The 24,104-nt window shown below is 43.5% G+C and overlaps 1 protein-coding gene across 1 annotated transcript in view; it reads left to right on the top strand.

Annotated features, from left to right (window-relative positions):
• The window catches only part of MEGF11 (multiple EGF like domains 11), a 714,010-nt gene that overhangs the window by 120,791 nt on the left and 569,115 nt on the right, over positions 1–24,104 (top strand). The window contains exon 2 of the mRNA XM_068273562.1: positions 19,604–19,727. Coding sequence (XP_068129663.1) covers positions 19,612–19,727 — 116 coding nt within the window. The 5' untranslated portion in view covers positions 19,604–19,611. The remainder of the gene's footprint in view (positions 1–19,603; positions 19,728–24,104) is intronic.

Here is a 24,104-nt window from a genome sequence, read left to right as displayed (position 1 = left end):
GCTCAGTGTTGAATGAATAAATGACAGAGGGTGTTTTTCATCTGTGTCCAGAGCCCCACTTTAAGTCTGCTGTTCATTATATCTTCCCATCTGTCTCACAGAACAAGTCACACCATTGTTGTTTATGGACAGATTAATAAGGCAGATTATCATTCTGACAGTGCAGAAAAGATGCAGCATAATGGTAGTGTATTTCCTGTTTCTGTGCTGGCACGCTCTGCTCAGCGGATAATAAAAGTGTGACATCTGCAGTACATCTAATGTATATTGCATATCATTTAGCCACTTTTCCTGATAATGACATTATAAGAGACAGAGCTGTGACTGACAACTTGGCTTCCCACGAGACATTTCAAACATGGATTTATTGATATGTTGTGCATTTCCTGTTCTTGTACAGCGCGCCAGTGCGTAGATACAGTACCTTGCCATTGCAAGCTGCACAGTGACGTGACAACAGTTGTTTTTTATTTACTGCAGTAAAGAACTTACACATTCATGAGTAATCTGGATAGTAAAGAGGTATATGTAGAGAAGAGATGGGTATTCACATATTGGGTATCCAAATTGGGTATCCAAATACAGCTCAACAAAGCATTCTAACTTAAATACAGAGTTTGAAGTTTAAGACCTGCATCAGAGACTGAGCAGCACAGCCTGAATTAGATGTGTGCACAGGGACAGAATCCCTACCCATCCGCCAGGGCCGGTTCAAGTAACAATTGGGCCCTAGGGCAAAATGAGCCTGGGGGCCCCCCAACAGACACCCCCGACCAAAAAGTGTCATTAGAGGCCCTTTGTTGCAGCCAAATTTTTCTCCTGGGCCCCTGAGCTGGCTGCTGACCCTCCCCCAATCACCTCCCAACTTAACAGACTCTGCAGAGTCCCTGGGGAGCAACAGTTAAGATGGGGTAGGGACACCTTGGGGGCCCCTACAGGCTCTGGGGACCTGGGGCAATTGCCCATTTTTTCCTATGGTAGCTCCGGCCCTGCCATCCGCCTTTGTTTGGATCAAGGCTGGATAGTGTACTGTACTGGCTAAGGGCTCTGCCTCTGATACAGGACCTGGGTTCGAATCTCTGCTCTTCCTGTTCGGTAAGCCTGCACATATTCAGTAAGGAGTGCTGCATACTGAGCCATCCCTTGTGGCTGCAGCTCTGGCGCTTTGACTCTGATAGGAGAAAAGGGCAATATAAATGTTGTTTGCCTTGTCTATACTGAGGGATGAGGATGGATGCAAAGTGAATGAGAATAGGTGAAGGTGGTGACAGACTTGAGATGATAGTTGGTGTATCCGAACCGGTGGAATACCGTCCCTGTTCACAGCTGATTTACCTGAGATAAGATGATGCAGGAGATACCTACAATGTACACTTAGGCCTTGTTCACATTAGACATGTACAGTAAGGCGAATGTAGTATGATACGCAAGGTCCCTGGAAAATCCATTATTGTATATGTAGCCCATTCAGACCAAAGCACTGCGATCCTGTACAATGCTAAATACAGCTTCTTGTATTTAAGACAGCCGGTTCCAGACAGTATTATAATGCAGATCTCCTTAGTGCCCCCTGGATGCCAGTCTAATATGTAGAATATGATGTCATTACCATCTTTAGCTGCCTGTTACAAACATGTAAGGTGAAAGTATGACACTCAGCCATGTTCAGCTATGGTTTTTACATAGAAGGAAGAGCAGCTGATGACCTCACAGACAAGTCTTATCTCAGAAGCTGCATTTGGCACAGGAAAGACATCGTGTCTGGCTGATTGCATTCTTGCCTAAGTAAACGAAAGAGGAACTGCAGTGAATATAACATAATGAAAAAAGTGCTTTGTTTTTACAATAATTATTTATAAATGATTTAGTCAGTGTTTACCCATTGTAAAATCTTTTCTCTCCCTGATTTACATTCTGACATTTATCACATGGTGACATCTTTACTGCTGGCAGGTGATGTCTGTGGAAAGAGATGATGCATTTTTGGCAGTTGGAGACAGCTGTTTTTGTCCCCACAATGCAACAAGGCTCCCAGGGTGTGATGTCCGCACCCTGGTGGGAGTTGTTTCACCACAATATCAGCCATACAGAGGCCCCCTGATGATCCGTTTGAGAAAAGAAAAAGATTTCTCATGGGAAAGGGGGTATCAGCTACTGATTGGGATGAAGTTCAGTCCTTGGATACAGTTCCTCTTTAGGGTGACCACATACGGTTCACACATAACAATGGATTTTTGTTTGTTTGTTTGTTTGTTTTTTCAATAAAATTGATTTTAAAAAATACAAATCTCCACGATTTGGAGGTAAATGACTGGGAAATTGGGGATTTTAGTGGACAAGAGGCACAGTACAAGCCATGGAAAGTTGGTAACAATTAACATTAAAAAGTATCCCTAATGTTTACATAATCATCATATCCACCTATTATCAATGTGGTGACTTAAACCTGCTTCCTCAGAGGCTCAACAAGAAATGTAACCAATTTCTCTCGTAGAGCTATGTCCAGGAGGCCATGTGTGCTCCCGCATGCTCCTGCAGCCGATCACGCGCGTGCACGAACGCTCCCGGCCACGGATCGTTAGCCCAAGAATCAATAAATCGGGCCATGGCGCCCGATCACTGATTCCTCTCCCCCGCAGAAAAAGCGACAGCTTCTCTTGGAAGCCTTGCTTTTTCTGCCTCCTACGTCCCTCTAAGCGTACATGTTACGCTTAGAGTGATGTCATGTAAACAAACCTAAGGTTGCCATCTTGTAGCCAAAAATTCAAGCTACATCTAAATTAAAAAAAAATTACCTTATATATTAACATTAAAAAAATTACTATTTACATCCCACCCTCCCAAAAATACCCAAATAAAATGTTTAATAATAATAAAAAAAATTACAATTAAAAAAACACATAAATATTTACCTAAGGGTCTAAACTTTTTAAATATCTATGTAAAGATGAAATATTTCTATTTTTTTTTTCATTATAAGCTTGTAAATAGTGATGGATGCAAAACGGAAAAAATGCACTTTTATTTCCAAATGAAATATTGTCGCCATACATTGTGATAGGGACATAATTTAAATGGTGTAATAACCGGTACAAATGGGCAAATGCAATACGTGGGTTTTAATGGAGGCATGTATTATTTTAAAACTATAATGGCCAAAAACTTAGAAAATTAATTTTTTCAGTTTTTTTCTTATTCTTACTGTTAAAATGCATCTACAGTAAGGTAGCTCTTAGCAAAATGTACCACCCAAAGAAAGCCTAATTGGTGGCAGAAAAAACGAGATGTAGATTAGTTCATTGTGATAAGTAGTGATAAAGTTATAGGCTAATGAATGGGAGGGGAACATTGCTCGGATGCATAAAGTGAAAACGACTGAGGGCTGAAGTGGTTAAGTTCATCTATTGTATGACCCTATGCTCAGTTCCCACTTGTGATAGTGGTTTCAGCTCTGAGTGGAGTGGACCAGTTCAGTTTCCGCTCCACTCCATTTTTTTTTCATCGCTTCTGTGCCCAGGGTGCTTGCGTTTCCAGCATAGGTCTCTCTATGGGAAATGGATCTGCTATCCGGAAAAATGCAGCAGGTCAGGACTTTGCATTGTGTTTACTGCAACACAGTGAATGGATCCATTGAAAGTGGAAGCACAAGCTATTTTTAACATTAGATCCATTTGCATGTTTGTTGCTGTGCTGCAGAAAATGTACCAAAAGTCAACTCAATGTTTACCTATACTGTGGATAGAGGAACGAAAAGTTATATTAACCACTTAACGACCAGCTAACGCCGATAGGCGGCGGCTGGTCGTTTGTGGTGTTGCATGGAAACGGCCGCTCATTCCAGCGCCCTTTCCATGCCCGTTCACGGAGGGTGTCTCCGTGAACAGTGTGCGAGCCGCTGATCGCGGCTCGCACGAGTGATGTAAACACACGGGGAAGAAATCCCCGCTGTTTACAACAATACGGCGCTGCTGCGCAGCAGCACCGTAAAGGAGATCGGTAATCCCCGGCCTCTGGCCGGGGATCGCCGTCATTTGATAGGCTGAAGCCTATCCTATCTGGCGCAGGACGGATATCCGTCCTGCGTACCTCAGAGGGAGAGGAAGGGACGCCGGAAAACGCTGCGGAGGGGGGCTTTGAGGAGCCCCCCTGCTCGGCTACACAGAGCGGTGACGATCAGACCCCCCCAGCAGGTCATCCCCCTAGTGGGGAAAAAAAGGGGGGGGAAGTCTGATCGCCCTGCCATTAACACGATCTGTGCTGCGGGTTGGAGAGCCCACGCAGCACAGATCTTAGAGAAACAGCCTCGGTCATTAAGTTTATACCCCCCAAATCCCCTCTGCTAGGTCCGGGGAGCACTTCCTGTTTGAGGCAGAGCTTAGGGCTGTGGCTCTGCCTCTTGGCGCGTCAATCCCCGCTGATCGCCACCTCTCCTCGCCCCTCTCAATCTTCCTTCACTGACTGGGCGGGGAGAGGCGGAGATCCGTGTGGCGATTGACGCACATAGAGGCAGAGCTGCAGCTCAAAGCTCTGCCTCCATGAGCAGCAAAATCCACGACCAAGAAAGCTGTGGATTTTGCAGAGGGGATTTGGGGGGTATAAACCCCCTGTTTTGCCGCGGGGATGCAGCGGTTTAGCAGGGCTTATAGTGCTTAACATTATTAAAAGTTAACAAAGTGGATTTAGACTCACTTCAGAGTCTCTTTAAGTACTGGTGTATACATTTCAATACTTATATCTTTGTTTACTGTTATCTAATTCCTTTCACGCTTTTCTGATGGCAGTATGCTCTAATCTGATGGCAGAGTGAGCCATGAGGGGAGGGGGAATTCCATGAAATACATGGGGACACGCACACCAAGCTTATTCAATCCATACAAAAATTTGTATTGAAAATAGATTATACACAATAGAAAAGAATCAGGTCTGAACAATTCATACCAGCTCAATAATACACATAAAACAAAATGCAATTAGTATGTCAGCAAGCAAGAAAACATGAATTGACTGGAAAATACACTGGTAAAGTGACAGTATGCAATCGGCCCCCAATAAAATTGGGTAACCAAAACAGTTCAAGGCTACTGGTATACAGTGTGCTCCAGAACAATGTCCATAAGTCTCGTAGAGAGCAGACACTCTCAGTATAGCAGCAAATGTTTAAAAAGTCTTATGGCAATCAAAACAATAGGAGGTGCTGGCATCCTCAACTGTTACCCAGACGTCGGCGTTTCGGAATTATTCCTTTCTCAGTGGGTTTGTGGCCTAATGGCAACCAAGGCGATGAGGAAGAGAGTAGTCCAGAACTGTTTTGGTTACCCAATTTTATTGGGGACCGATTGCATACTGTCACTTTACCAGTGTATTTTCCAGTCAATTCATGTTTTCTTGTTTGCTGACATACTAATTGTGTTTTGTTTTATATGTATAATTGAGCTGGTACTGATTGTTCAGACCTAATTCTTTTCTATTGTGTATAATCTATTATCAATACAAATTTTGATATGCATTGAATAAGCTTGGTGTGCATGTACTCATGTATTTTATGGTTTGAGATTACTTACACTGCACCCTGATAAGAAGTAGCAGATTTGTTGAGCAGAATTTTTCTTAAGGTGTGCAATACCTAATACTTGTACTCTATGGGAGGGGGAATTCCCTTGCAGTGCATCTGTTAACTCTGTGTGTGTGTGAGAGAAAGGTCTGCCTGTCTCTGACTGAGCTCTCTGCAGAGCACAGAGGAAATGTATCGTATGTGCAACATAAACATTTGTAATTGTGTGTCTGCGTGAAACCTGGCAGGCTTTTCATATAACTCTGCTTCTATATTAAGCTTTTCTTAGCATGTCAGACTGCAGAGATTCATACCTCTGCAAATGAGACATTCCAAACATTGCTAAATCCTACACACAATGAATTAAAGCTTTTGTCTCTGATATTTAACATGAAAAGTAGGAACATGTTTACACAGCTACTTAGACATTATTTGTACATTGTCATTTTAGAACACTTGGTTTGATAGTGTTAATTTAACCAAGGAAAAAGCTAATAGCTGGTACATATCTGTTCCCCTTGAGTGGCACTAGGCTAGCTGTGGGTCACATAAGCATGTACACCTATGTCACACATGTGTGCTTACTAGTGACTGGATAGTGTACTGGTTAAAATGGACCTAAACTCAGAACTTTCTCTCTGCTCTAAAACATAAGCAACAGCATAATAACATTTAAAGAAAAACATTTCTTTGCTACAGTTTATAGAACTCCTACAGAGATCCTGCAGTATTTACTTCCTGGTTTCTGGGAGCACAGAAAGGTTTAACTTCCTGTGTTTACGTATTCGCACAGAACAACAGCACAGCTTGGCACAGTTCACACAGCTTACAGTCCTGATTTACACTGCATATTACTGATGATTACTTGCAGATAAGGGAGAGTTAGACAAGCTTTTCTCTGTAAACACACAGGGTGAATTTCTCTGTGCTTTTTCTTGTCTGCTGTGCAAGAGATTAGGTCACCACCTCTGGCATAGGAAACCAGGGTTTTAATCTTGGCTGTTCATTTTCAGTAAGCCTATACCAATACAGTAAGGAGACCTTGGACAAGACTCCCTAACACTGCAGGGTGGCCTATTGAGCCTGCCATTAGTGGCTGCAGCTCGCAAGTGCTTTGAGTAAGACAGGAGAAAAGCACTATACAAATGTTAGCATTATTTTTATTGAAATGTTGTTGCTGTCATAGTTTCTGAATGTCTGACCTTAAACAGGAACTCCAGCCTAAACAAACATACTGTCATTAAGTTACATTAGTTATGTTAATTAAAATAGATAGGTAATATAATCTCGTACCCACACTGTTTTAAAAGAACAGGCAAATGTTTGATTTCATGATGGCAGCCATCTTTTTGGTTGAGAGGAGGTGACAGGGAGCATGATACACAGTTCCAACTGTCCTGAGCACCTATCCCAGTTGCTAGGCAACGTGAATAACAACATAGGAAATCCCATCATGCTCTGCACAGCATCAGGGGAAAAAAGCCTGGGCTTTTTTTCTTTGATGGGTGGAGCTTAGGTAAAAATGCAGCTAAACATGATGCTTTGGTAAGAAAAACAAAGTTCTGATGCTGTGAAACTGTTAAAGAAACACCAAGCCTTTTCAGTGCTGCTGAGTAGATTTTTAGTCCGGAGGTTCACTTTAACAGATAAAGTCGGTTATACTTCCTAGAGACAGTCACAGTAAATGCATGCGGGGTTCTGGATTAGACTGGCTTGCTCAGCATTTTGAGATCAATTTTCTCACTCTTGGTGTAGCCAAAAATTAGCAGACTGCCTTCCCCAGCTTCTGGATATGCTCAGCCTGGGCCATTTGGTAATGAGTTCCATATTGCTTGCGCAGATAATCTGGTTTTCCTGCATCCGTTTCCTAATTGGCGTGTTATTAGTGACTCTGCCTTCCAGGCCCTAATTGCTGGAACACAGAGCCCGTGTTTATAACACACCAGCCATGTGTCTCTTAGTCTGTCTCTAAAGCTGCGTATTTGTCTTCCCACGTCTCGGCTCTACACCAACCTCATTACATTAACATCCGTGGGGAAACCTATCATGTAATTCTCTTAATTAACATTACATGTCATTAGCAAGCAGCCAGCTTAATCTAATCAAGGGCATAGCAAAGTCTGGCGAGATTTGGAGGCAGAACATATAATATGCTAATTGCGTTATCGATTTGATGGTTTGGAAATTGTCTTTGAGACTCTCACCTGTGGGGGGGTTGGAGCTGTGATGTAGGTGAAGGTTCCTATTACCCAGGGGATGCGCTGCACCTGCTTTGTTTTATGAAAGACGCTAGTCATTTGTATTTCTCTTTCATATTTTGATTTAATTTGTGCTGTCTATGTTAAATGCTCAGAAGCCTTCGGAGCGCCCCAGTGTCAGGGTGGTAATTGCTCCCATGCTGGCAGAGGTTAAGATTGCTTTAATGCGTAAGAGCTTTAAAAATTGTGGCAAAAAGGCAGGTAATTAATGCAATTATCATTCATTTATCCCATCAGTAGGAAAATAAGGAAACTATCAAAAATATCACACAGCAATAATGCCCGTCCATTAAGCCCAGATGTGCGGATAACAGATGGATCAGTGGGAAGATGACAGCAGGTTTTGATGGAGATTACCTTTGGCTAAATGCATCATACATCATTATTATTATTATTTTTATTATTAATATTCTGCAATCTAAAAACATGTCTTAGTTTCTAAGGGTAAAGCTGTTACACCTGCATGATTGTATATCTGTAAATATAATCTATGAACAGTTCCTGCTCTGAAGCCATTGGGGGACTGTTAAATGCAAATGTTAAATGCAAATTAGCTTACCTTCTTGCATTAGACAACCAGAATAATCCACAGGGACTGCCTTGTTTTAACTACAATTAGGAGCCAGTGGCAGGCATAGTGTGTGTTGCCAACATCAACATGAAAACAGCACATCATGCATAGAGCAAAAGAAGTAAACCTGGTATTAGTGTCTGGCAGTAGATTCTGCTCAGCGACGGAACGCTGAGGTCATATGGTCACCATGTGTATTAGGAGGACTGGAGTATTGGGCATCGTGCACTGTGGAAGCGGTGCCTACTCTGTCCTCCAGCTCCCCAGTTTGGTTAGCCAGTTCCCAGATTTCTTTCTTGAACTGGTTAGTTAACTCGTAGTGCAGCAAGGCCTAGAATTTGTCTAGGAGCAGGGTGTCTTTGGGGGTCCAATCCAGGGATGTTTCATGTGCTGCCAGGTCCCATACAGAGTTTTTAGATCACTTCGGCTGGGAGTGGGGGCAGGAAGTGATGGTAGCTCCTGAGCACAAGGAGGCCGAGGACGCCATGCTTCCGGGGGCGTGTCGGCCCCGGGGGGATGAAGTGGGAGTGAAATCCGAGCCTTCTAGCTGCCATTTTGATATTCAGCCCATGGGTGCACTGATGTGTAGCGGTGGTGCAGGAGGGTAAGCTGGGTGAATGGAGCCTGTGGGATCACTTAATGTCTTGGCTAAGGCAGTCAGTCATACAGAGCGGGTCGAAGGAGCAGCCATCTTCTTAGCACTCCAGCCACACCCCGGAGGACCAGAGTATTGGGACTCCCGGGCTCATGTGCACTTCACTTTTTTTCCTGAATTTTCTCATAGGTGATATTTTCACACATTGTCAATAAAATGCATTTTAAGCCACCACCAAGGATTACTCAAAATTATTTTTATTGTACTTTTTCATCTACTTTTTCAGAATCAGAATCAGAATCGTTTATTTCGCCAAGCATGACTGGGTCATGCCCGGAATTATTTTTGGCACAGTACATATAGCTCAGGGAGAGACATAGATGGAAAGAGACATAAATAGATAGCAGCAACAGCAAAGGCATGAAGTACACATTAAATTACATTACAACATTCCAATATATGCATCATGGCCTCAATTCACGGAGCATTATCAAACGTTTATCAAACACTTTATCAAACGTTTAAAATGAGATTTTACCCATGAGGTAAATTATCAAACGTTTGATAAAGTGTTTGATAAACGTTTGATAATGCTCCGTGAATTGAGGCCACAGTCCCCAGTGTGACCTGAGGAGCCTGGCAGTTAGTCTATTGGACTGGTTGGTTCGGTCAACTGGTCAGCCATAGCGCAGCCGGCACAGCTGTCCGTCGGGGCTTGAATTGACGGTAGTATGTGGAGAGAATTTAGGAGGTTGACCGCTGAGGGGAAGAAATAATTCCTATGTCTCGCGTTTTTTTGGAGATAGCCCGTAGCCTCCGGCCCAGTGGCAGCAGGCTGAAGTAGCGGTGGCCTGGGTGTGAGGGATCGTTGGCAATCTTCAGTGCCCTGGATTTCAGCCTTTTGTTGTGTAGTAGGGCCAGTGAAGGGAGGGGGCACCCAATGATCCTCTCCGCTGACCTTATGACCCTCTGTAGTATGTCCTTGTCGCTGGTGGTGGCGCCGGCATACCAGACCAGGATGGAAGAGCAGAGGATCGACTCGATGGTGGCTGAGTAGAAGTTAGTTAGAATTACTTGAGTCATGCCGAACTTCCTCAGCTGACGGAGGAAGTAAAGTCTCTGCTGGGCTTTCCGTTGGGTGGTAGTGATGTTAGGCTTCCATCTTAGGTCGCTGGAGATGGTAGTACCCAGGAGCCGGGCACAGGGCACCCTGGCTACCTCGGTTCCGTCAATATGAATTGGAGGTGGGGTGTGGGCAGACTTCCTGAAGTCAATGATTAGTTCAACTGTTTTTGCAGTGTTAAGTTTTTGGTGCTTTTTTTAATTGCAAAGTGCTTAAACGTTATTTTAAACTGAAGATGAAAAATTATCTCCTTATCTCATTGGTTGACTTGGGCCTGAAAGAATCCTTTTTAGTGTAACTTCAACCAGAACCTTTTTTTATTTAGTAGAATAAGAAAATGTTGGGACCGCTGTTGGATGCTTACTGTTGTCTCATCTTTCAGAAGTTCTGCCTCGTGTCCTTCGCCTGTGACGGCCGGCACCAAAACAGAATTATCCCAAGTGTAACTTACCATTCTGTAGGTGGATTTATTCTAACTTCTCAGTCGATTGTATTGATCGGGCATGCTTGTTGCGGCACCAGTTTTCATCTACTTCGATAAAATGATCGCATTGGATGGTCGATCGGGCTGCAATATTGCTGATGTGTTGGCACCTTAAGTTTATTTGAGTGGTACATTTCCAAGTGCCATGACACGCACATGCCAGACAGAATTATTTGCATCTCATTGACCATGTCTAGTGCTTGAAGCAGGACCAAGCTATATTTCCATTCATCTCCCGCACTCCCTTCCCCAACAACCAAGCCGACTGTAAATGCTGCCGTACTCTATTACAGCTTTTATTGATAAACTATCCAAAGCACATTTGCAACTTGTTGATTGATAGGGGATGAGGGGGAGGTCACTGCTAGATTGAATCAAAGTATTTTGGCCAATTCATAGTGGCGACTGCAAAATGTGCGATCGCGATTCTGCGTTGTATTTTTACAGCAATTGCACTTTCTGAGTTTCATTCAGTGAGTAAGACTCGCATCGTGATCACTCCTAAAATGCTACATGCAGCGCGTTTGTATTTTACACAAATTGCAAGTGCTGCAGTGCGAAGGATCCCTATAAGGATGCATTGTTCACAGCTCTTTGCATCACATCACTGTGTACAGCGCTTTGCGAATCTTATTATTCCTATGGGGACCTGGCGAAAAGCACATGTGACTCTAAAATTTGAATCAAAGCGCAGCCAGTATGTACAGGTCCTTAAAGGACAACTGAAGTGAGAGAGATATGGATGTTGCCATATGTATTTCCTTTTAAACAATACCAGTTGCCTGGCAGCCCTGATTGTCTATTTGGCTGCAGTAGTGTCTGAAATCTGACAATTGTGTCAGAAACACCTGATCTGCTGCATGCTTGTTCAGGGTCTATGGCTAAAAGTATTAGAGGCAGAGGATCAGCAGGATAGCCAGGCAACTGGTATTGTTTAAAAAGAAAATAAATATGGCAGCCTCCATATCCCTCTCACTTCAGTTGTTCTATAAGCGCTGAAACGCTGCAGAAAAGCATCCCAGTGTGAATGGGCCCTCATAATGTGTCTGATTAGAACCAATGCATTTTTATTTCTACTCGTACTCCCACAGGAGAGATTCTCCTCACCACAAGCCTCTATTACCACCAGAGGAAGGGGGGAATCTCTCTATAAGGGGTTAACATATATTGCCCGTTTTTAATGGAGACTGTCAGCTACAACCAGAATTCCCGAAGCCCAAAGGGGACATTATCCATTACACTCTGAAGACATTCTATGACAATAGAGGCATGTCTGATGTACTCAGTGCCCTGATTACATAAAGAGAAGCAGGTATTCACAGCAAGCAGACCATGTTAAAGACCCCGCTGAGCATTGCGTGCCGGTATAAGTGTCCCCTGGAGACAGCACTCCTGCACCGGGGGGACACTATGGGAACAAGTAAATGGGGACACACTGCAACAAATGTAGAGGAACTCCGACTCTCTGTTTATTGTTGAGAACACTTAGCTGCTGGTACACTGCAGGCGTTTGGCGCTGACCCAGTAACAGCACAAGTGCACCTGATTAGCGGAATAAGGTTGGCTACATCACCGACCCCAGAAATGACTGCACTCCGATCAAAGGATATCCACAGTCCAGGATTCCTGGTATTTGATTTCCAATATGAGCTTGATAAGTAATTGCGCTGCAGTGACAGTAAACACATGAACCATGGCATGGCTGCCATACCTGGTCGATGCAGGGTTAAGTGTATTTCACATAAATAGCAATTGCAGCAAATGGCGTATATGCAGATCGTGGGGGAGGTCTGCTCCGTTTCTGATAAAAATTAGTTGTTAGCATTTGCCAATAAGTAGAACCTTTCAGAGTAACAACCATTGATTTTAGTGTTATGGTAAATTCATGTATCTGTGGCTATTACTGTCTCGGTAGCTCTCTGACTGTGAAGAGGTTAATTCATTGGCTGAACGATCCCTGCAGGACACATGAAAAGCGTGTTTCGGAATAGAAATACAGTTGATTGTGATAAGCATGCTGCAGCTCTCTTGTGAATCACAGCTTTATCACATAGAACTTCACTGCTAGGATGGTTATGTTCAACTGGTAGTCCAGGAGGCATATATAAGCCTTCAGCTCTTCTCCCCGTGTGGCCGTCCTCCTGAGCGCAGGCCAGGCAAACGTTTATTTCATAGTCTCATTACACTCCGAAACATCAGAAAGGCTGCAGAGCAGAGGGAGCTCAGATATTACAGCAGCGAAGTGCTGTACCTGTAACTGGGCATCATTGCTGCCATGCTTGGCTCTGCTACCCACCCGCTCCACTACCTCTACAGACTTGGCATCATGCCGATTACTGTAATTAAAAATAATGGTATTCTAGAAATGGTCTGGGATCAACTGTGTTTTAATAAGCAAATAACTGTTTCTTCCTTTTTTTCTTCTTTTTTTTTTTTAATAATGGTGTGAGTTGTGGTTTTTTTTGTGTTTTTCTTTTAAACCCAGAATTGAGGTTTATCCCAATCGGTAGATGATACCCCCCTTCCCATGAGAAATATTTACCTTTTCTTGAATAGATCCTCAGGAAAGGGGGGGGGGAGTTGTATGGCTGATATTGAGGTGAAAAACCTCTCGCAGTGTGATGTCATGACCATGGTCCTGACCATTTGACCCCCAATGCCCAAGCATGACCAATTACAATCTTTTAGCACACACACACGACCGATAAAAGCCTATCCGTCGTCCGCCAATCATCATCCCTCTGCCTTCCTCCATAGCAACAGTACACATTGCTAGCCTCAAGGCCAGGGATGTGTCTGTACAGGATCCTCATCCGGAATTGTCACCCGAGGGATTATTTCCTAGTTCCCGACTGGCGACAATCGAATGTGTGCCCGTAGCTTTAGAAACTGCACTGCAGGATTTTAATGGAAACCACAATACCATAGTTTAACTCTACATAATTCAGTTTTTAACATTCAGCACATTAAAACAGCCACCTATACTGTACAACTCTTTACGCTGAGTAGAGATTTCATAATGCATGGATGAGAACTCTATTCCACTCGTCACCAATGATTTGCTTTTTATACAACAATTAGGTATTAGAAAAGTCTAAGGCTGGGAACACACCAGGCAGAAACGCCTGCGTTGCAAATATATATATATATATATATATATATATATATATATATATATATATATATATATATTATATAAAATGCACATAATGTATCTCCATGTCAATGGAGACACAAAGGTATGTGTTTTTGATGTGTTTTTTTTTTTGTAAACTAAAACTAACTGTGTTAATGTAATTTACTATTGACTTAGGAAAACAAATAAAAAATGCCAAACGCATACAAAACTCAACTAAAACACAAAAAATGAAAACGCACATTGCAGACGTTTTCTGCATTAGTGTGCTCCCAGCCTGAAGCAGTCAAACAGGCACCCAGAGAATGCAGCTGTGTAAAAATCGGGTGAATACTTATACACATGCACACATACTGTACTGTAACATACTCATGCATCCATAGACACACACAGCCAGCACATGCACATGCACACATACTGTACTGTAACATACTCATGCATCCATAGACACACACAGCCAGCAAATACACATGCACGCATACTGTACTGTAACATACTCATGCATCCACAGACACACCCAGCCAGCACATACACATACACACATACTGTACTGTAACATACTCATGCATCCACAGACACACACAGCCAGCACATACACATACACACATACTGTACTGTAACATACTCATGCATCCACAGACACACACAGCCAGCACATACACATGCACACATACTGTACTGTAACATACTCATGCATCCACAGACACACACAGCCAGCACATACACATGCACACATACTGTACTGTAACATACTCATGCATCCACAGACACACACAGCCAGCACATGCACATGCACACATACTGTACTGTAACATACTCATGCATCCATAGACACACACAGCCAGCAAATACACATGCACACATACTGTACTGTAACATACTCATGCATCCACAGACACACACAGCCAGCACATACACATGCACACATACTGTACTGTAACATACTCATGCATCCACAGACACACACAGCCAGCACATACACATGCACACATACTGTACTGTAACATACTCATGCATCCACAGACACACACAGCCAGCACATACACATGCACACATACTGTACTGTAACATACTCATGCATCCACAGACACACACAGCCAGCACATACACATGCACGCATACTGTACTGTAACATACTCATGCATCCACAGACACACCCAGCCAGCACATACACATACACACATACTGTACTGTAACATACTCATGCATCCACAGACACACACAGCCAGCACATACACATACACACATACTGTACTGTAACATACTCATGCATCCACAGACACACACAGCCAGCACATACACATGCACACATACTGTACTGTAACATACTCATGCATCCACAGACACACACAGCCAGCACATACACATGCACACATACTGTACTGTAACATACTCATGCATCCACAGACACACACAGCCAGCACATACACATGCACACATACTGTACTGTAACATACTCATGCATCCACAGACACACACAGCCAGCACATACACATGCACACATACTGTACTGTAACATACTCATGCATCCACAGACACACACAGCCAGCACATACACATGCACACATACTATACTGTAACATACTCATGCATCCACAGACACACACAGCCAGCACATACACATGCACACATACTGTACTGTAACATACTCATGCATCCACAGACACACACAGCCAGCACATACACATGCACACATACTGTACTGTAACATACTCATGCATCCACAGACACACACAGCCAGCACATACACATGCACACATACTGTACTGTAACATACTCATGCATCCACAGACACACACAGCCAGCACATACACATGCACACATACTGTACTGTAACATACTCATGCATCCACAGACACACACAGCCAGCACATACACATGCACACATACTATACTGTAACATACTCATGCATCCACAGACACACACAGCCAGCACATACACATGCACACATACTGTACTGTAACATACTCATGCATCCACAGACACACACAGCCAGCACATACACATGCACACATACTGTACTGTAACATACTCATGCATCCACAGACACACACAGCCAGCACATACACATGCACACATACTGTACTGTAACATACTCATGCATCCACAGACACACACAGCCAGCACATACACATGCACACATACTGTACTGTAACATACTCATGCATCCACAGACACACACAGCCAGCACATACACATGCACACATACTGTACTGTAACATACTCATGCATCCACAGACACACACAGCCAGCACATACACATGCACACATACTGTACTGTAACATACTCATGCATCCACAGACACACACAGCCAGCACATACACATGCACACATACTATACTGTAACATACTCATGCATCCACAGACACACACAGCCAGCACATACACATGCACACATACTGTACTGTAACATACTCATGCATCCACAGACACACACAGCCAGCACATACACATGCACACATACTGTACTGTAACATACTCATGCATCCACAGACACACACAGCCAGCACATACACATGCACACATACTGTACTGTAACATACTCATGCATCCACAGACACACACAGCCAGCACATACACATGCACACATACTGTACTGTAACATACTCATGCATCCACAGACACACACAGCCAGCACATACACATGCACACATACTGTACTGTAACATACTCATGCATCTACAGACACACACAGCCAGCACATACACATGCACACCTACTGTACTGTAACATACTCATGCATCCACAGACACACACAGCCAGCACATACACATGCACACATACTGTACTGTAACATACTCATGCATCCACAGACACACACAGCTAGCACATACACATGCACACATACTGTACTGTAACATACTCATGCATCCACAGACACACACAGCCAGCACAGTTACATGAAACACTACAGGCTGCACCTCACCTGCTAGGATATCATTAAACCTCATAATGTACTGATGATTTCTGCATGATACTGAATAACAATTTCAAGTTGTAATCCCACAATTACAGATTTATTGTTTATTTCGTGTTTATTTGTTTTTTTACCACTCTGCCACACACTTGCATGTGTGGGTGGTTATAAAGCCAAATGCTAAGCTGCCAATGATTTATTCATTGGATTTGGTTGGAACTGTCATACGTGTATCATAAGCAGTGAACTCCTGCCATTAGGAAGAAAGTCAGAGGTGAAGCTGTGGCAGTACGGAGGCAGTGAGTGACATGTCACTGCAAGTTTGAGTAGTTACAAATATTCATAAAACCACAATACCCGGGAGCTCCCCGATACAGCAGGTGCCACCGTCTGCTGTGTGCAACTATAGTGCTTCAGAGAGGAGGAGTCTGTCCCCATTGATTGACATTATTGCACTTGTACAGCTTAATTCAACATTTCCAGCTTCCTTTGTGTTGTTCCTATACAGCTATACAAAAAGACTATACTACATGTAATGTACCCAAAATAGATGAATGCAAAACTGAACAGGTGTTTACAGGCTGTGGGCAATTCATTTACACATCCCTTCCCACCTCACACATTAATAAAGCGCTTAGACATGGCATGTAGTTATTGTGTTATTGTATGTAAATGTTTGTTAACCAGTTCATAGCGTGAGGTAAAATGTTTGAGGGAAGGTACAGAAGGTCATACACAGGAATAGTGTCAGGGGACATGTTAACAGTAAAGTATTGTGTCAGGGTTAGTAAAGGGGTAACATTATTATTGTGAATTTAGCACTGACACCTTCCTTAGTGTTTTCTAGAGTTTACAATCATGTCACTAAAAGTGTCCATTGGAGGTGCTCACAGCCTGTCCCTGTTTTTTTTTGTTTTGTTTTATTTTTCTTCCAACTCAGCATAGGCGATGAGACGGCCCCAACCAAGCAAAATTACATACTCGCATATAAGCCGACCCGTGTATAAGCCGAGTTACCCACTTTCCCCCCTGAAAACAGGAAAAAGTGATTGACTCGCATATAAGCCCCCTTCCCAATATAGCCCTCCACAGTAGCCAGATGTGACCCCAGTACAAGTCAGCCCCCCTCCCCATAGCCAGATGTGCCACAAGGACAATAGTTGTGTCTCAAGATGCCACTAGATGGGGTCATAGATATGAGACAGCTAGTGTCACACAGGAAGAATCCTCAATCATTGCACTGCTGACACATTGCTTGCATGCTCTGCTACACAGGAAGTCTTGAGCAGTGCACTCTGCACACTATGTTGCAGGGGATGGGGGGGGGGCATGGACACAGCAGGGAGCAAGCTGGCAAGAGCAACATTTCTAGTGCACAATCCTTACGCTCCTCTGCCAGGAACAAAACCTGATCCACCATCCGTTCTGCTCCACTGACTCGCATATAAGCCGAGGGGGTAACTTTCCAGCTCATGTTTTGTGCTGAAAAATTAGGCTTATATGCGAGTATATACAGTAGCTTCACTAATTTCTTCTTTAGAAGGGTGACCCTCTTTGGAAGAGTAGTGATTTGCATCATTGTTGGAAAGAAAAAAGGGAAGAACCAACTAAGAAAAACTTAAAATTGAATCACAAAAATAGTAATTTTCCCAGAATCCACTACCTGGATCCCCAACACCTCAATCTGTGAGCCTATCGATAGTGCAACCCCAACAGCTATAACCGTGGGCTTCCTCACTATCACCTTAATAAACAAATACTGTATACGGTATATCCGATTTGGAAAAAATTACAACCTTATAGTTCTTTCATAACCTCACAGTCCACATAACTTCACAAACCAATCATACCCATAAACAGACAATTAGTCCACATAACTTCATGAACCAATCATACGCATGATCAGACATTCAGTCCCCATTCTTCAAGAGAATCTGTTGTGAAAAAAGTTCCCAAGGGGGTACTTACCTCAGGAGGGGAAAGCCTCTGGATCCTAATGAAGCTTCCCCGTCCTCTTCCCTCCCATGGTGGCAGCTCTGGCTCCACCGAAACCACAGCCTGTCGGCTTTACCTCCCCTGGCTCCAGCGCAGGTGCAGTAGCGGCTTCCCGATGGGCTCAGCTGGAAATAGCTAAGCCCAATTGGACCCGCTCTACTGCACAGACGACTCGCACCTGCGCAGTAAAGAGGACCCGATTGGGCTTGGCTATTTCTGCCCGAGCGGAGCTGGGAAAGGTAAATATTTACATGTCCACTGTTAGGGGAGTTTTAGTGCTGCCATGATGGGACAGAGGAGGACAGGGAAGCTTCATTAGGATCCAGAAACTTCCCCCTCCCGAGGTAAGTATCCCCCATGTCCCAGGTGTTTTTTTTTATTATTACAGGTTTTCTTTAGTAGACAGGCCCCCATTATCATATCTCTGAGTCTACCTCCTAGGATTCTGGATTGCATTCTACCATCTTTCCTCTGCTCCAATTAGAGAGTTTGAGTCAGCGTTCTCCTCCTCTCCCCATATCTCATTTGCAAAGAAGGCAAACATTGCAGAAAGCCAGTCATGTATGGTCGGGTCCTTGTGTCCTTCCAGTTCTTTATTATCAATCTTCTCGCTATGTGAGATCCCGGTATGATAAGTGTCTTTCAGAAACAAGCAGGGATTTTAGAATAAAGAATTAGTAACACAATTGTTCTGCTAGTTTATTCACAACCTCATTTTACATTATTTAAGCAATCTTAAAAGTCTGCACATTAACACTGTAACAATGTCATAACATCACGCCTTGTGGATTTTTCCCTCTGCTGTAGTCATTTAATCAAAGCCTCTGTAAAGACCATTTTATACTGTATCAAGTATAAGTACTGTATAAGTTAAATCATCTACTTAATTTGATGTCTGCTTTTTATCTGAGCTCTGTAATGAAATGTGAGGGTTTCCCTTCTCACCTGTACAATTCTCTGCTTCTCTACAGGTGACACAATGAAGCTCTTTGCTGCTTTGCGGTGGACTGTAAAGGTGTTTATTTTGTACCTGGTGCTGGGAACCGCAGTCCTGCTGAATCCAGAGGACCCCAATGTCTGCAGCCACTGGGAGAGGTACTGTCACTCAGTCCATAAACCATTAGGTGGGGGCAGACACCAGTGTGAGGTACATTACAGTGTTCTCCCTAGAAATGTTTCTAGCCAGGTGGCATAAAAAAGTAGTGGGGTGGGGCGCAATGCGAAAAAGCAGGACCGGTATTTCCCTGCGCAACTCTCCTTACAGCATAGGAGGAGGTGAGCTGAAGACAGCAGAACTAGAACTAGCTCCGTTGAGCATCTGGCTAAAGGTGGCCACACACTACACAATTTTTAAATTTCGTTTCAATTCAAGGCTTCCAATACATTTTTCTGATTAATTGTAACATTTAAAAAATCTCACCAATCTGACACGTGTGTGCTCAATTTTTTCCCCAACTATGAAAAACATGATTGAAAACCCTGAGAAAATGACTTGGCAGTATATATAAGGAAATTGGCCATCTACCTTACACCAATCAAATTTCATAAAATTTGATCAGAAAAATCCACCACTCTGATTTTTTTGTTTGAATAAAAAAAAAAAAAAAAAAAAAACCTTTTATATTTTTTGGGAATCCAATCATTTTTAATGAATTGCCATCAAATCGGATCATTTTATTGTATTCTGTTTCCACCTTAAAAGAGCCTGGAGAGAACACTGCATTAGTAAAGCACTGGTGTGAAAGTTTTCCATCTATGTCTGCAGAGAGCTGCTAAAATGCAATTATATCCAAACAGCACACATTGTATTCACAGTAGTTATAAAAAAGTTTTTATTTATTTTTATTTATTTTAGTATTTATATAGTGCCGATATATTACGCAGCGCTGTACAGAGTATATTGTCTTGTCACTAACTGTCCCTGAGAGGGGCTCACAATCTAGTTCCTAGTCTTACTAACACCATCTGTTGCCTTACTAACACCATCAGCTGTTTGTAAAAACTACCGGTATATATGACAACATACCTTATCCCGGAAAGTGGAACAAACAACAGAGCAGTGATGCTGAGAGGGAAATGATAACCAGTAAATATGCATATTTATGTGCATTACATGTCTTGGCTTTGCTCATTTGTGTTGACTTTTCTGCAACAACAGAAGTTCTTGATTCTCTCCGACAACTATTGGGAGGAGGCACTCAGAACAATAAAATACATTAAAAAGTTAAAATAGTGAGTAATAGGTTTGCATACCTCTCTAGAACAATGAGCCTGTGGTACAATGGCTACTGAAACAGATATTTATTGCACAAATACTACACCCTTGTTATTGTCTCAACTCTTTCACCCGGCACAACTTGTTACTGACCTGAGGAAGCAGGGTCAACCTGCAAATTATGCAATAAATATATCTTTCAGTAGACGTTGTACGACCGGCTCATTCTTCTAGAGAGGTGTAAAGTACCCCTAACATTAAGGAGCATGATCATCTGGAGAGCGACCACCAGGGGTGGACTTACCCAACCTGAGGGGAAGCGGGATTCTTCCGTATGCATTAAAAGTGGTTGCCATCTGTTGCAACCTGACCTGAGAAATGTGAGTATAACACCCAATCTCTATCCTGTAAGGGGTGATTGACAGTTTGCACTATGGGCTCCTGGTACTTTCCTTTGTCTCTTCCTGGTATCCTGGGAGCTCCAGGACAACCCACCAAGCTTTGATTCTCTCCAGCTGCTCAGCCCTGCCACAACCCCCATATGATATGGTCCTGTCTGGCCCTCCTCCATATTACTGTCTGCCCTCTTTATTGGGGGTGGAACGGCCTGGCAATCCTAGTACATTCCTCTTTGTGCTGTGTGTACACAGGTGGTATTCTGGGACTTGGAGATGATCCCAACCACACACTGTGAAGGATAAGCATCAGGAAAAGCACTGGTCACATTGGACATACGCAAGATTCACGGTAAAATTGTGGACCTTGCTCCCTTGGGTTGGGCACTAGGAAACTTTGATAGTGGACCTAATTGCCATCCTATTTTTTTCTGTTAGCCTTTCTTTCTGCATAGATATAGTTACAGTATATAGATATCATTTTCAAAGACCTTGAGGAATTTCAGATTATGGCATCTTTGCTTCCTCTGAAAAATCTCAGAACTGCTTTCAATTGAAAAGGAGCATATTCATGACGCCACATTCTCCACTGATTCCCACATTCTCTCTACTGAGTTCACAAGTGGCTGTTTGTTACTTTTCTCTAATCCAAGGCAGAAGATAAAAATTGCCATTTGCAAGTGTTCCTTTTTTCATGAATGTTTTATGAACCAAGCTCATGGTCATTCATTATTTGTTTAAACATAGACGTTAAGTGTTTATAGATTTTATGTTGACAGCTATAATCATCCAATTCATAAACATAATTAAGCTGATATCATACTTTGCTGCAGTAAAACCACAATTCCTGCCAATCTCTCTACGGTCTCAGTGAGGCCTGATTGAGGACGAGCAGGACATTTTCACATGCAAATGCCCAGCAACTGAAGGACATTTTAGCAAATTAAAGCCACTAAAGCCTGGTACACACCTTAGATTTGGATTGGTTAATGCTTGGCCAATTTTACCACCTCCATGAAGTAGGAGGGTCAATAGATTTTGAATACTAAAAGCAGATTGTGTAGGTGAACGCTCATACTACTAGATGAAGATGGTAAAATTGGTCTGTGATTGGTCAATCAAATTTGGATATGTGTACCAGGCTTAATTGCTGCTCAATCAGCAGGTATCTGTGTTAATTAACCTGTTATAGATAGATTAGTGGGTTTCATTTGCTGGTGTAACTTTCACTTCCCAAATAAGAAGAGATGTGCATTTTAGGAGAACTTTCCACTCATCCTTAAAGGGACTCCGAGCTCAAGTAAAAAAAGAAAGTTGTACTCACCCGGGGCTTTCTCCAGCCCAGTGCTGGTCGAGAGGTCCCACGACGGCGTCCTGGCTCCTCTCCTAGTCCCCGCTCCGGAATGGCTGACCGGCCGCAGCCCGGGCGACACTCTGCTGAGTGTCGGGCTGTTCCTTCCGCGTATGACGCGGCTGACGTCACACGCCGGCTGCCTCGCGTCATCACGGCGGCCGGCGTGGCAGTACGGCGCATGCGCGCTTTAATCGCGCATGCGCAGTACTTTCACGCCGGCCGCCGTGATGACGCGAGGCGGCCGGCGTGTGACGTCAGCCGCGTCATACGCGGAAGGAACAGCCCGACACTCAGCAGAGTGTCGCCCGGGCTGCGGCCGGTCAGCCATTCCGGAGCGGGGACTAGGAGAGGAGCCAGGACGCCGTCGTGGGGCCGCCCGACCAGCACTGGGCTGGAAAAAGCCCCGGGTGAGTACAACTTTCTTTTTTTACTTGAGCTCGGAGTCCCTTTAACCCTGATGGATACTTTTTTGTGCTATTTATAAATTTGATTGGCACTTTTATGATGCTGTATGTGTGTAAGGACAACCAGATGTACCACAGGGGATATTAGTGGCAATACCATAATTAACCTAAATACTCATAGTGTGATGTGACATAAGATAAACATGTATATGTACAGTCCCATTCCCACTTAGAACTTGGCCATGCTCCTTTTTTCTTTTTTCTTGGTGTAAGAGTGAAGAATCCAGGGCTGTAAATGACACTTTCTCTTCATATTAGACTTGAGTTGGACTGAAACTCTCACTGATAACATGGCAGAGAAAAAGCCTCATGCATTCTCGCAATCACTGTCGCCTGCTGGATTTTGGACTCACTCCCTTGGGTGACAGTTCAGGGGCACAGAGCCCATAGATGTTCACTACTACTTTTTAAAGATGCCTTCTATGACAAACTGGTGAGCAAGGTGTTTAAAGAGGACCAATGGTGCAAAAATATGCCTGTGCAAGGACCTGCCATGTAAGGCTCTCTATTACTTCTGCACAGATCGGCAAATGGTAGGGTTTGATCACTCACCTGCTCACCCATAATTTATTTATGTCAGAAACTCCATCTGCAAGACAGCTGCAGCCATTTTTCCAAAGTTTTCCTAAGCTCTGTGGCCACTCCCGCCTGCGTTGCTGATGCCCGCCTCAGTTTGGCAGGCGACAATTAGGCTGCAGCTGCTATGCTGGTGGCGGGCCGAGGTAACACAGGCAGAGGTGGCTACAGCTTTGGAGTACTTTAGGAGGAAAATGCCACAGTGGCTTTGCCCTTGAGTTCCTGAATAACAGTTGAGGCCGGTTTCACATCAGAAAACAGCATTATGAATGCGGTACGATCGTATGATGACATCGCACCGCAGCATCGAAAAACAGGCTTTGGAGATTACTGCGGCAATGCATGGTAATCTCACTTCTGGCTGCAAGCCAAACAATAAGTGAGACTCTCTAGCGCTCACTTCCTGTGGCCAAAATAAGAATTGCATGGAAGAGTATTGAAAAAAATTTGCTTCCTCGCATGTGCACC

This window comes from Hyperolius riggenbachi, chromosome 3, assembly GCF_040937935.1.
Source record: "Hyperolius riggenbachi isolate aHypRig1 chromosome 3, aHypRig1.pri, whole genome shotgun sequence".
Lineage (NCBI taxonomy): Eukaryota > Metazoa > Chordata > Amphibia > Anura > Hyperoliidae > Hyperolius > Hyperolius riggenbachi.
The sequence above is the reverse complement of the archived record's forward strand: the minus strand, read 5'-3'. Positions and strand labels throughout refer to the sequence as shown.